The sequence below is a fragment of the Rhinichthys klamathensis genome, unplaced genomic scaffold, assembly GCF_029890125.1.
Source record: "Rhinichthys klamathensis goyatoka isolate OS25496 unplaced genomic scaffold, OSU_Roscu_1.1 h1tg000485l_1, whole genome shotgun sequence".
Classification (NCBI taxonomy): domain Eukaryota; kingdom Metazoa; phylum Chordata; class Actinopteri; order Cypriniformes; family Leuciscidae; genus Rhinichthys; species Rhinichthys klamathensis.
The window spans coordinates 499,016-514,529 of NW_026606972.1; the positions used below are offsets into that span (position 1 = coordinate 499,016).

The 15,514-nt window shown below is 39.3% G+C and overlaps 1 protein-coding gene across 10 annotated transcripts in view; it reads right to left on the reverse strand.

Annotated features, from left to right (window-relative positions):
- Nucleotides 1-15,514, reverse strand: part of anks1b (ankyrin repeat and sterile alpha motif domain containing 1B) — a 176,866-nt gene that overhangs the window by 46,279 nt on the left and 115,073 nt on the right. For all 10 annotated transcript variants that reach the window (XM_056237370.1, XM_056237366.1, XM_056237368.1 and 7 more), the window contains 2 exons: nucleotides 3,382-4,028; nucleotides 1,909-1,981 (listed from right to left, as the gene is read on the reverse strand). In XM_056237370.1, the coding sequence (XP_056093345.1) occupies nucleotides 1,909-1,981; nucleotides 3,382-4,028 (720 nt within the window). The remainder of the gene's footprint in view (nucleotides 1-1,908; nucleotides 1,982-3,381; nucleotides 4,029-15,514) is intronic.

Below are 15,514 nucleotides of genomic sequence, written 5' to 3' on the forward strand. Positions count from 1 at the left end.
AAGCTGCCGTTGCTCCCTCCCACACGTACACACACATACATAATACACACACTCTGTGGGCGTCTGTGAGCATTTGTGGAATGGTAACACAAACAGGCTTTCTGAGGACAAAAAAAACGAGGGATCACTGCAGAGGAGAGGCAAGACAAAAGTATAGGAGAGGCAAGGAGAGGAGACGAGACAAGAGGAGAGGCGATGACGGAAAAGGTGAAAATAGAGCAGAGGAGAAAACAAGAGTTGAGAGGAGAGTAAAGGTGAGAAGAAAGATGAAAGGCAACAACAGAGGTTGCAAAAAGAGAAATAAAAAGAGAGGAGGAGAAGAAAGGGAGGAGAGGATGCCTTGAAAGAAAAGGTGAGGAGACAAGAGGAAGGGTGAAAGTTAAGGTGGCATGAGAGGCAAATAGAAGAGGAGGTGAAAGAAGAAAAGAAGAGGAGAGAGGACAGGAGAGGGGAGATGTGCAAGAACAGGAGAGGAGGTGGGAGGAAGGGAGAGACAAAATGAGAGAAGGTGAAAGGAGAGAAGGCAAGAGGAGAGGACAGTAAAAGTGAGAGATGAAGCGAAAGGAGAGGAGGCAAGATGAAAGGAAAAATCAGATGATGCAAAATTAAAGGAGAGGAGAGGATGACAGGGGTGGAGACAAGGGGAGAGGCAAAAATAGAGGAAAGAGGAGGTGAGAGAAGATGCAAAAGGAAAGGAGGCAAAAATAAGAGGTGAGACGAGAATAGGCAACAGGAGAAGAGGGGAGAAGACAGGAGGCAAGAGTATAGGCACAAAGAGAGGATGAGAGAGGACAGAAGGTGAAAGGAGAGGCAAAAAGAGGAGGGGATATGTAAAAAAAACTGTTGAAAGGAGAGGAGAGAAATACAGGAAAGGAGACAAGAGATGCAAAAAGCGAAGGGAAAGGAGGAGAGACTAGAGGTGAAAGGTGAGAGAAAAGAATGAGGAGGCAACAGGAGACAAGAGGAGAAGCAAAAGGAGAGGAAAGAGGAAAGGAGTAGAAGAGAGTAGGCAAAGGGAAAGAATACAAAAGGAGAGGAGGTGAGACAAGAGAATGAAAAGAGGCAACAAAAGGTGAGAGAAAAAGACAGGAGGCAAATGGACAGGCACAAAGAGAGGATGAGCGAGGACTGGAGGTGAAAGGAGAGGCAAAAGAGATGGGGAAAATAGGAGAGGAGGTGAAAGGAGAGGAGAGAATGACAGGAAAGGAAGCGAGAGAAGAGCCAAAAGGGGAGGAAATAAGAGGTGAGAGAAGTCGAAAGGAGGCAAAACGTAAGAGGAGAGAATGAGAGGGGGCAACAGGAAACAAGTGGAGAGAGGAAAGGAGGTGAGAGGAGAAGAGAGGAGGCAAAAGCTAAGAAGAGGATAGGACAAAAGGTAAAAGTGAGATTAAAAGAAAGCAGGGGATGGGGAGACAAGGGAAAGGGCAAAAGGAGAGAGGACAGGAAGTGAAAGGGGAAGAGATGAAGTAAGAGGAGAGGCAAGTTAATTGTTCATTTCCTCATTATTAACTTTAATGGTTTTCACTTTCGTTGCTTTGAGAATCTCAGGAGCGTGATCTCCAGTCAACGAGATGTTCCTTTCCCTCTCAAAAACTAAACTGTCCCAAGATCAGCGCCTAGAGGTCTAAACTGTCCATCCACTTCTTGTCCCCCTGCTCTCATTATGACTACAGGAAGAGCACAGTGACGAGAGGAGAGCGCAGAGTAACCATGGTTACATCTCAAAAAGCTCCCTGTCTATGAGCAGGTCTTTGACACTACTGAAGGAAACCCTCCTGTCTCACAGCGCTGCACACTTCACAGCCGTTAGTTGATATTCTCACCAAGCCATGAGCTCCCTATAGTTATGGATATATGTTAAATGTACTGAGATGACTCACTATATGCATCAACATCACACACACAAACCTGAGTGATTCTCCGTAATCCCCTCCAACTCTGTGCCAATTCCAGCACCTATGGAGCTCATAATCTTGTCAATCTGTGGAGAGGAAGAAAGAGAAAGATAAATTGTGTGTTTGCATAACGGCATCGCTATTTTTATATCTTTATTCCATGGCATTTCCCCACAGACTTCTCCTCATTGCTCTTTTCCTCTAAGCTCACTTTTAGTTTTTTTCTTAAATGCCAGTAATTGTGCTCCAAAACCACTTAATTGTTGGCTAAAAGCTGGGGGAGAAATGGGAATTTTGGGAAGGCAATTTATCACAATCAGCTTCGTTTGAGAATATGTCAGTTTCGGAGAGAGAGCAGGGAGAGTGTTTTTTGATGAATGTCTCCTCATTAAAATGACAGTGATGTTCGGAGTGAAGAAAGTGTCGTTTCACATCCATAAAGCCGAACACCTGCCTTCAAAGAACAGCCCTCGCTGTCTCCCAGCGGACCGCGTTTTTACTCCAAAGAGAAAGCGGCTCGGAAGCCCCAGACGAACGGATGCAGAACTCTCCCCTCTCCCCTTTGATCAGTTATTTCTAATGTATGTTCTCCTTTGAAGACCTGACATCTGGGTGAGGAAAATGCTCTGATGCATTAAATCTATTGACTATGGAGACATATGAAGCAGGAAGCCCCCTGTATCTAAATATAATCACTGACCTGAAAGAGAATTGACTCAATATTGGAGGCTGAGACTATTTTTATCGTGTGAACTTTGTTCATTTTGATCTTTGATAAAATGTTGCAATAGGGTAAATCTCTGTCAAAGATGTCCGGGTCATATTTTTCTCATTACCGTAATGATAATTACGGTAAGCACATTCCCCCAAAATTTCTCATTACTGTAAAAATAAAATAAAAAATGAAATAGCAAAGTATTTCAACATGATAACAATGAGAACTTGAGGGTTAAATGTGCTTAACTAACTGTCATGAAAATAAATAAATAAATAAATGAAAATCAAATTAATCTTGGTTCTTTATGCAAACAACACCTTATTTATTATTTTAATTATAGACATATTTTTGATTTGGCTTATCAGTTCACTCAGTATAATTAGGATGTCATTATTCAAAGGCACTTCCTCCGTTAATTGACTGACTGCTTAACTTTTTATATGCTACATTACCCTGAATAAAAGCTGCCCTAGTAGAAAACAGATCACTGTCAGTGCAAAACAGAAGTGCAAACGTGTCCCAGGCCTATCATTATGCATACATTATATATTAAAGAAACGCATTAAAAATCATTTAGCTGCCATGACAACATTGTTGAATAATTTACGCTTTCTGGCGAAAGGGCATGATTTTTGCATCAGACATCAAAAACATAAGCCGAGAACCGAAATAAAACCTTTCATGCCAGTCAGCTTGGTTACTCCAAACTAAGTGAATTAATTAAGTGGAAATGATTCTGCAATTAGCTGGTAATTAAAACGTTATTACCTCTTCCCACTCTGCAGTAAAGGAGGGGGTTCTCTCCAGTCTGTTGGGGCTGCTTTTACCGGGGCTGCTCTGCCCTCTGGAACTCCACTGCTCCTCCTCGATGGGAGACACGGCCACCAGGTTAGAGTCTGATTTGGAGAAATTTCTGGACAGCTGAAGGTCCAAAACGTTTTTTGGCATGGACCTCATCCTCCCAAGTGTGCAGGCTCTTTCTTCGTAGCTGGTATTGCCGCTTGCTGGGCTATTGCCGCCCGTGCTGTTGCTCCGGGCCTCCCCGTTCCTCGCATGCACCCCCGTGGTCTTGTCACCCGGTTCACCGAGCGGTAACGTGCTCTGGTTGACCTGTGTGTGAAAAATCGTCCTGTAGACTATCTGCGGTTTGGCTTCTCTTTGGGTCTTAAGAGCAGACGCCTCACTGCCAGTGCGAGGGAACGGAGGCGAGCACTCGGGCGCTCTGAGAAAATTCCCGTGCCGGACCGGGGGCTCAGGAACGCTGAACTTTCGCACTTTGCCGTAGAGTTGGTAGGGGTTATCAGGGGATTCGCAGGCAGGAGATGAGCCGTGGAGGAGGCCGGCAAACTGCTCGGGAACGTGGCTGTTTCTCCGGTCGTCTCGCTCTATGCACTCTTTCTGGTGTACCGCCTCATCTGCAAGGGGGAGAAAAAATCAGTAAAATCAGATTCTCAAGGCTTCATTCCTTCTCTCTCCCGTTCGTGCTTTTCTTTTACACATAAAACACAAACACACATCAATAACAGTATAAACAAACCATTTAAAACGTAACAAACCTAGAAGGAATAATGTCTCTATGAGCGCCTGGACAGTGTCCCCCCCCCCCTAGGAAGATACAAATGTGTCCTCACTCTGAAGTACCCAGGCAGATTCTGGATATGAAATAGTGTTGTGTCTGTGTATATATGTCATTCGGTCGACTAGCTGTTGAGACTAGAACCAAATGAGTGCCTGAGGCTGGGGGCAAACCAATCTATTCATTGGAGTGAGAGAGACCCTGTTCTTGTCCTCTTCTTGTCCCCTACGGCCCACAGAGGACTGTCTCCTGCATGCCCCATGTAAAGAAGCCCAGGACTCCTTCACTAAAGACCTCTTAAAAGCTGTCCTCAGGCAGCATGTGATCTCTAGTGTAAATGAGGCTCTCAGTTCATAGAGGTCACCGGGTTTATTCAGTTCTTGATAAATCTGAGCGGTGTATGTATTTATTTTTAGGCTCTTATGTTTAAATTCCAGTTATGACGTCTGCATTCATCAAGATGTAGGTGTTCTTCATGTTTCTCTGTTTATTCTGTACAGTCATGAGCGTTGGACGTTTTAGAGGTAGTTTTTGCTTCCTAAAATGTAAACAAATATTAATAATATCCAGATTTTAATATCTTTTCAGAAGAAAACATGAATGTTGCTTGCAAGTTGAAAAGTTACCACCTCGATGCAAGGGTATATATAGCTGTAAAATACATTTTCAAAGTTCTTATAAAATATCTTATAATAGCACACCTCTCCTAAGCCCCATGTGAGACATTTTAATGCACCTGAATTCAACATCTTCAGTATGAGCAATAGTAATAGGTCATGCTTATTAGGAAAACTAGGTCACAGTGAAATCTGCATACTTTTTATCACATTTGCTATGCTGACAGTATAGTTTTGAAATAAATATGGAACAATTGTGTTTTGTTTATTTCATAGTCAAATTGGTATTCAAAAGTATTTTCAAATGAACCAAAATTTCACCAAATGAACATGCAAGGGGGTGTGTAGAATTGTATGAATGGAAAGATTTCAAGTTTTCTGTAGATGAAAATTACACACAAGCCTAACCATAACTGTAATTATAATAAATGCAAGTGAAATTTGGTCAAATAAACAGACATTTAGTATGTTCAACCAAGCCACTGCATTCGCGCACAGAACACACGCACACATATTGGTACATCCTGCTTTGATCCTGTCCAGACAGTCACATGAGTTTCCCTTTTATCTCATAATGTGGAATAATCAACTGAACGGAACGCTGTGCTACAGGCCAAAATAACCACCGGAATAGAGGAATCTGAAAGGAACACAGAGAAAGATGCTATTTTTATTTAGCATCAAATGTGTCGATCTTGCATAAAGCTCACAGCACAAATAAACAAGACTAAATGGAGACCGAGCAAATTCAGCTTTGATGAATAACTAAAACGCCTCTCAAAAGCATTTCTGGTCTCGTCCCATCACATCCCAACCTCACAAGTCCTCAAAACAGGCTCTGAATGAGTGTTTTTTTAACCTCATTAAAATGTGCCTATAAAGCAGCACAGTAATGGCATGTAATATAAATCACAGGACTGCATTTGCATGTACTGCACCACCTCTACATGCTGGATCTCATATCTGGAATCTAAAGTGAAAAGGCAGCGTCCCGTGTGATAAATACGGGTGTGGACGGCGGAAGACATGCACCGCTTAAAAGGTTTTTGATGTGTACGCTGGATTAGACTCCAGCAGTCAGATTTAGTGAATGCGGAGAGACATGCCGCTAAACAGGATATCAGTATCTATAACACTCCGAGGGAGACATCAGAGCTCAACGTTCCCCCGTCCCGTCCTGTCCCGGCGTCTGTGCAGTGTTCCAGCTCGTGTAAACAGCATTTTCAACAGATAAAGATCAAATTACTCTCCTGCAGGCCGAGGGAGAGCAAAACAGGTGGAGACAACAAGAGAATGAGTAAATCTTGCACACAAACAAAATGAGTTTAAAGGGATAGTTAAAAAAAACGATCAATTACTCATCCAAATTTTTATGACCATTTTTATGCTTTTGCATAATTTTCATAATAGCATGGAAAAGAGTGACGAGTTCGTTGTTCAAAATGTCTCCTTTTGTGTTTCATGGAAGAAAAAAAGTCATGCTGCAGGTTTGAAGCGACATGAGGGTGAGTTATGCTAGAATTTTTGGCTGTAATATTTCGCTTTTGACCCTGAAGAGAGAAGATGATGTTGTACAAAGGGGTCTGTGTCAGTTTTGATCATCTAGAGTGAAAGGATCGCAAGTTAAATGCCATGATGAGTTCATCCATTGAGAGACAGAAACAGCATGAACTATCACAACAGTAGTAAAGGTCACTGCCATCTCAGACAAAACAGCAGTCGGCTCGGCATTCAAAACACAGAGGCCTTGACTGTCATCTGCGAGAAGCCAAATACAAACACGCTGCAGGAATTCAAGGGATAATCTGCCTTGCATTAAGTCTACACTACAAGAGAGTTACATGGCTCAACTAGTCATCAGTATACATTTTTGTTCTATGTAGTTCACTGGCCTCTTTACCACACTAATAAAGATGCAAATCAGCCCCCCAAAAGCACAAAATGATGCCATTGCCAACAGAATCCCGATAGGTCTAATATTCCTATCAATAGTTATAGAACACAGTATCAATAGCTTGATTGACATCAAATAAAAGACTTGACATAAAAACGGATAAAAGCATAAGTAAAGTTGCATGTTAAAGTCAGCATGAAATGGAACTAGTTTTTCTTCCCCATTGTGACATATATCTGAGTGAAAAGGCTTCTGGAATGAGAAAAAAAAATGTAGGATGGGACTTGTTTTTCGTTCTCGGGAATTGATTTGATCATTGGAAGTTGGGCGTTGCTAACTAAATGGAGGCAGATCTGAATGCCAGTTTGCAGTCAGTTGTGGAGGATATTTAGTCCAACTCTCCGCCAAGACATACAGTAAGTCATGAAGAGAACAGAAGCCGTTTTGGGGGGAGGGAGTTTAATGTTTTTTGATTAAATATTATGAGTGCACATACATTTAAAATTATAATAATTATGTGCACAGATAAACCCTATATAATAAACACGGTAACATTCTATAAAAAAAAGAAAAGAAGAATTGTCAATTTTGATTTCATGGTGACTTTAAAGGAAAATGAGTGTGTTGTTCACCAAGCTCACAGGAAGGCAGAAGTGGATAACCATCTACAGTATAGAAACCACTCAGCACACCTACACAGCCATAATGGAAATTTCACATCAGTTTCTGGGAAACAGATCAAATAAAAAGCACAATTTATGGGTAATATAAAGGCAAGAGCGCTTCGAGATCTTTGCCACCATCACTGAGAAAAAATGTGTCACCAAACTACAAGAGATAACAGAGGAAAGAGGTTGTTTTGTGTGTGTGTGTGTAGGGGGGGTGGTCTGAAAGTTTTCTAAGAAATCAAATCTGCACAGGAATGTTTGGAAAATGTCTGAATAAAATAATAATAATAAAAATAATAAAAATTAATCAATCAAAGAACTTACTTAAGCTGGACAGAGACTTTCTTCTAGATCTGCAGTACAACCAAAATAAAAAAATAAAAAATAAACAAAATAATTAAATTAAATTAAACTAAATTACCTCTTTCTACCCGAAACATTTATATTCACTTAAGAAATTTTGGTTTCACTTTATTTTGATATTCCACTTTAGACATTATAACTATAAGTAACTTTGAAACTACATGTCAACTAACTCTCATTAAACTATTAGTAGACTGTTATGTTAGGGTTCGGTTCAGTCAGTAGAATATCTGTTGGAGGACTATCACAATAAAGTAGATATTAAGTAGACAGTCCACTGATACTCTAATGAGAGTTAATTGGCATCCAGATGCAGAGATACTTATAGTTAGTAGAATGTTTAAAGTGGAATATCGAAATAAAGTGTAACCAACATTTTCCATGACTGCTGGAACCCTGAACAAACCAATGAATTCTTAAATTAAATGAACAAATATAACATTACAAAAATATAGAATTAATTCATCAATAAATGACCTGGCAGTGGAATAGTATTTACCGTACATATCTTTTTTAGTGTCTTCCTTTTCCTTAATTTCTAATATCTGTCCCTTTTCCCATATTCCTCTCAGATTAGATCTACAGCTAGAACTGCAACAGGTGACATCCGGTAGTCATGGAGACAACACAGTGGCTTCCTAAAATTATGGGCTCAAAGCTCTTGGGTTTCAGAAGGGAGAGATGAAACAGTGAAAGGAAGAAGACAGACAGAAAGAAAGAAAGTGATCTACAGCAGATTGACTGTGGCGCCATCTGACCTGACCCACAGGGCAAAGAATCAGAGATCTCAGCAGAAGTGCTCAAGTCTTATCTGAGCACAGCAGAGAGTGCATCAAAAGCTCACGCAGGGTACAAAAGGCTGATCTGGGGTCAGCGGGAGGAAATCTATCCCGCAGCACAGCGCCTGAACTCTTCCCACGTAATTAGATCGCTAGGGTTACTTGTCGTAATTTATAAAAGACACATATATGAGAAACTTGAGATTTGAGGGCAAAAACAGTGGGGCAGAGATCATCCTCTGATAAAAACAAATCCTTCCCATTCAATTTGATGCACTGACAGGTTTCTGTGCTCCAAAAAAAGAAAAAAGACAAAAAAGGAGCAGAGAACAGGTGCAAAAAGCTACTGAATCACCAGCTGTTGCCCATTTCTCATGTTTAAAATGAGTTCTCACACACACACTAAATTATGTCATCATTTAAACATCTCAAACTCCAAAAGAAGTAACATAAAAGGTGTACAAACGACTCAAGTCACTTTATTCCTATTCTACTGAGGCTTTGTGTGAAATTTTCCCTTTTACTGTACATTTTCCCCAAAGGCTCTTAAAAGAATAGTTCACTACAAAATGAAAATGCTGTCATCATTTACTCATCCTCAAGTTGTTTCAAACCTGTATGAATTTCTTTCTTCTGCTGAACACAAAGGAAGACATTTTGAAGACTGTCTGTAACCAAACAGTTGATGGACCTCATTGACTTCCATAGTATTTTTTCATTCCTACTATGGAAGTCAATGGAGTACGTCAACTGTCAATTTTATCAACATGATCAAAACTTTGCTGAAAAACCTGTTACACACAATCTTCTACATGCCATCAGTTGTCTGATTGATAGTTTATACTTTTTTATCAAGTAAAAGGGCCTATAGTATTAGTATATTATACTAATAATTCAGGTTGTAATACACATGTATTTTTGCTGTGAAATTTTACCAAGTAATCTTAGTAATAAGTAACACATTTTATATTGTTAGTAATGTTTTATTGTTAGTAATATTTTTAGAAAAATCCTGTTTAAATGTGAGTATCAGAAAGGATAGATCAGGCTTTTGAGGAATGTTTATTTGTGAATTTATGTCTGTCATCGTTCTATTGCATTGCACTACATGTTTTACACCCAAAACTGCGAAGTTCATCATAAAACTAGGCAATTAAATATCATCTTACAAAGACATATTGGCAAATATAGAGTAACAACTGATATTTATAAGCATTTTATATAAGTAGTCTGTTATATTGTTATAAAGATCTTATTGATTTACATTACAAGATTGTCAGAATCATCAAATAAATATCAGCAACTTCACCAAAATAAATATTTTTGCGTTAGGTTTAGCCCTAATAAAACTGGTGTTTTTTCCTCCTTGAGTATGAGCTCCATATTTTCTTATATCATATATGTATACAAAAGCCACAAAGTCTGATGTAGCAATCAAATATGATACTAAAATAAAACTTTTTTAGATAAGATTTTGTCAATAAATGGTTCCATAAAAAAATAATATATATATATATATATATATATAAATATATATATAATATATAAATATATATCTATAAATATATATATATATAATATATATATATTTATATATATATATTATTTATATATATATGTGTGTGTCAGACTATTATTTCATATGTCAGGCTTTACAGGGTTAATTCTCATCAAGAATACAACTCACCATATTTAAAGGAACACTCCGACTTTTTGGGACTTTAGCCTATTCACCTTATCCCCCAGAGTTAGATAAGTCCATACATACCTTTTTCATCTCCGTGCGTGCTATAAGTCTGTTTGACGCACCCACCACTAGCCTAGCTTAGCACAAAGACTGGATGTAAATGGTTGCAGCTAGCATACTAATCCAAATAAGTGACAAAATAACGCAAACATTTTCCTATTTACATGTTGTGATTTGTATAGTCACAGAGTGTACAAAAAACAAAGTCACATGAGACACAGACATATTTTAACCGTATAAATACTGGGAACTATATTCTCTGAAGGCAAAGCACTGCTACTTGGGCGGAGTGACACTTATTTGGATTAGAATGCTAGCTGCAACCATTTACATCCAGTCTTTGTGCTAAGCTAGGCTAGCGGTGGGTGCGTCAAACAGACTTATAGCATGCACGGAGATGAAAAAGGTATGTATGGACTTATCTAACTCTGGGGGATAAGGTGAATAGGCTAAAGTCCCAAAAAGTCGGAGTGTTCCTTTAATACATGCAAACCCAAATGAGATTTGAGAGATCTTCTCACACAAATCCATCACATACCTTCAGAAAATTTAGAATATAGAGCTCAAGTCGTATGGACCACTTGCGGTTTCGAAACCACAGTAAATGAGGACTTAATTTTGATTTCGAGTGACTAGACTGCTGGGTGTGAGAGCAGCTTACGGAGTTCTTATCCAGATGATAAGCTTACTGCTGTATTTCTGACTCACTAGTGTGAAGAGCTCCTCCAGAACATGCAGTAAACAGCAGGGTGGAGAACATCAGCCAGAGCCAGTGATACAACAGGAGCCGCAGTGCATGCTGGGCCGACAGTGAAGAGCGAAACTCAGCTTGAATCTAAAGTCCGACGGGGGTTAAATTGAAAAGAGTATATATTCTTAAAAAGTTGTGGACCTTCCCTCCCTTCATTAAACATGGAGAAACACCCATGGTTAAACATATCACATGCTACAATAAAGCTAGACCACCTACCTCCTTCTTGAAAACCTCTATTGCGCTCGTGTACTTTAGCAAACGGGTATAAGCCAGCAAAACAGTCAGCAGGACTTTCCAGGAGGACGATCTTATGAGGAATGAGGTTATGTGTGCGAGTCCCACCTCTGAGGTCACACTCGCACACATTCGTTTGACGTTTACATGTAGTTTTTCATTCTCAAAGATCTGATAGGGCCACTGTTGCACCACACAGCATTCCAGTGATGTTTCAGTGCACACATTTACACACACTCATCTGTGCACATACTCGAACACACACACACACGGCACTGTCATGTCTTGTCATGTCACAACAGAAACTTAAAAATAAGTACTTTATTCGTGAGCTTGTACAGTATAAGGGAACTTAATGTTAATGTTGTTTGTCTATTTAGATAAGTCTGAAATTCAGGGTGGGGTTGTAGATGCAGGAGGAAGTAATGATGGAGAACAGTAGAAAAAGAGCAGAATGGGCTGAGCCACTCACAAACACACACACACACTGAGCTGATGGCTGTCTCTTCCAGTGGATTAAAGGCCACATGTTTAATTGCTTGTTAACAAATGTTTACTGCGCCGTATTGAACTGCACCCATTTCCTGCCAAAAATAGGACCAGAGATCCTACCAGTCCTACAGCAGCTCACAGAGAGAGGAAGAGAGGAAAATGTATGTGCATTTTACATTCAGTGTAATAAATAAATAAATAAAGGACTCTAATATTCCAATAGTCAGAAAACAATCTTCTTAGTGCTTGCTAAGGCATATTACTACTGTTCATACTTAGGGTCTGCAATGATAAAGCAAGGGGTTCGCAGACAGCTATAATACATAAAAAGTTATCTGCGAGACTAGTTGAAGGAAGATGATCTGTTTAGCATAATATATTATTTAATAATGTTATGAGTTATTAATTAATATACACTACCGTTCAAAAGTAGTGTGATTTATAAGACACACTATAATGTTACCAAAGATTTCTATTTCAAATAAATGCTGTTCTTTTAATCTTTTCATTCATAAAAAATAAAATGAAAAAATGTATCATGGTTTCCAGAAAAATATGAAGCAGCACAACTGTTTTCAACATTGATAATAATCAGAAATGTTTTTTGAGCACCAAATCAGCATATTAGAGTGATTTCTGTTTTCTTAGAGTGAGTAATGATGCTGAAAATTCAGCTTTGCATCACAGGAATAAATTAAAATAAATTAAAATAAATTGTTAGAATATTTCAAAGTATTACTGTTTTTTTTTTTGCTTATCGACCTCAAACTTTTAAATGGTAGTGTATATAATTTTCATTACCTTGAAAATATAGCTCTTTTTATATTGAATGGCTCTAAGTTGCCTGAGTGAAGAGGTCCCGGGGCATGTATAATGTAAAAAAAAAAAAGTCAAATCATGACGTTTTTTGAAGAAATGTATGCCATTACATTTCAAACAATTAGACTTGTGATTTTTACCTAGTATATTATAAAAAAGGTTTAAGAAAATCATAGGCTTACATTGAATGGGGGACATGAGCCATTTAGAGATCAAAATTAATAGGGGTGATGGGGCAATAAGAAACCATCTAGAAACCCAGAGCACCTTAGCAATGGCATATCATTGTTTGCAAAAAACCACCCAGAACATAGCAACCACAAAAATCAATCATTTTGAAAAGTCATAACATTCCTTAATCCTTTCCTCGATGTACTGAAGTGTACAGTTTGAGGTTTGTTTATTCATATCACTAACCCAAGTATGCACTAAGTATAAGCAATAGTAATAGTGATTCTTGTCTTATCAAACGTCTCTACCAAAGTATTGAGCATAAAATCCCAATAGCCCAATAAAGTTGTAGTGACATTAACATAAATTATCAAAAAATCATTAACTTGTGTAGCCTACAGATAGTCATAAAGCAGGGCGTGTATGAGCGTGTGAGCATTTCCTCACTGAGTTACATCAGGAGGGGCAAGTTAGGTTATGTTTGCAGGACAGGGTTCAGCACCACATCTGGTACAATCTTGTTTCATTTTCTCTGGTGCTTGTCTTTGACTCACTCTCAGATATTAAAAGTCACAGAACAATATCAGACCTGTCAATCACCTAACATCTTAAAGGGCCTGCTGCCCGACGTCTAAATGTACACCGATACAGATCAGTCTATGAATCTGTCAGTCACTCAGGTCTCATGGGCAGCACTTCTACAATATACAATTCAATATACCCTTTCTTGTATGGAATCTCTCCCTATATACCCGCAGGAATCATGAACAATTATAAAATATCGAATTCACTGTAGCTTTCCCATTTGTCTCAAAACGCACCATCTCCAAGGCAACCAGCATCGAAAAGTGCTGTGGGGTACGCATGCTGTCAGAAGAGTGATGGTAGATTTGTGCAACATTAGAAACTAGAACTGTTTAGATGATACAAGTGTATGTGTGTGTGTGTGTGTGTGTACGCTTATACAGTTGTAGGAGTACATATATGCATGTGTGAGTGAGTACTGTATGTGTGTGTGTTTATGGGTGGACAATAAAAACATTAATTTTCATCAAAGCACTCAAGGCACAGGACTCTGATCTATGAATCCCTGTGGGAGGCTGCACTACAGGGAACACACACACACACACAGATCCTCTAATCAAACTCTCTTTAATGGAATGATGGTGTTTAATTATGCCACGGAGCCCCGTTAGCACGCTGACTCATAAAGACGAGTAGGGCGCACAGTAACGCATGCATAAGTGCACGGGTACACACCAAAACACTCCATTAATAATATGGTGAAGAGAATAAGTGGACATCAGGTCAGTTTATAGTTCTTGGACATTCTTGGCAGTACAGAAGAGGACAAGAAGGCACTTATCGAAAAGTGAACTGAAGAACATGGAGGCTGTTGGAAAAGACATCCCAACTTTCAAATAAAAGAAACAATCAATGGACAAAGGCAACATCTAGTTTTGTGTGTGAGTGAACTATCCTTTTAAACATGAGAAATGGGCAACGGCTGGTGATTCAGTAGCTTTTTGCACCTGTTCTCTGCTCTTTTTTTTTTAGCACAGAAACCTGTCAGTGCATGGAAAAAAACTCTTGTCTGGAAATAGCTGTCCAAGGGCATTATCAAGATGCCCACAGACTGGACTGATGCTGCCATTAGGTGATGTCAGAATGGCACAAGAACGCCACCACAATGCTGTAATTACCAGTGGTCAACCCGGTATTTTCTTTGAGCCCTGTAGTTCAGAGTTGACCTAGTCATTTACAGAATCATCACGGGAGCCACTGTAATTGTTATTGTAACTAGTTTAGTTTAGTAGTTTGTACACATGTTGAAGAGTAGCTGTCAAACCCATAGCCTTGTGTGCAGCAATCCAACAAACTCTACTGCCCATCCCATTCCCCTCTTCTTACTTCCTGTCTCTCCACAATCCCACTCATGCAATAAAGGCATCGATGTCCAGAAGACCTTTTGAAAATTGCCAAATGCATACATTTTATTTCAACCAGACTGCTTTATTCCAATACATCCCATTTTAATTACAATTAGCAAAGTCAGACGTAGGAACTTGCAATGAAAATGAAATATTAAGTAGGAACAATGCTGCCAATTAAATTCTAATATTTAATTCTGACATCCAATCAATGAATTCATTGCTGAACATTTCGACTGGTTAAGGGGATAGATGCAGGTCATCATGCTTGGCAATAAAAGGAGAACAACTTGACTTTAAAGGCCTCAGTGCATCGCAGCGCTGCAATCTCTCTCATCTCTCCCCACAGTTACAAAACACCACATCAACAAAGTTTGCACCAAGCGCAGCTGGATAAAAATACACCACCTTTGGTAACCCAAAGCGATGAGAACTTGTCTTCTCTACACTCTCATCATGCCTCAGTCTATCTCTCCATCTCTCTTGCACCTACTGTAGGGAAACGACAGAACTTCATTTCATTACCTACAGTGTGAAGGCACGGCATCAAAGAAACTACAATGCGCTCCTCACTCAATGCTAGTTGCCACGGCAACAATATAATGGACATTATATAGCTAATAAATAGTGAGGAGGAGGAGGAAGATGGAAAAAAAAGAAGATGGGGTGAACGAAAGCATGAAAATGTGAGATCTATTCCTGGAGCTGCAGAGAGAGGACTTCAATGCCTTTACTGTGATTTCGGCTCTGATCCGTGGCTTCAATCACAACAGCGTTTGGAAATCATGTCTTGGCCTCTCAGAGGAGATGCTAACGTGATTCCAGTGATGGCGCTTTTTACATTTTTTTTTTTTTT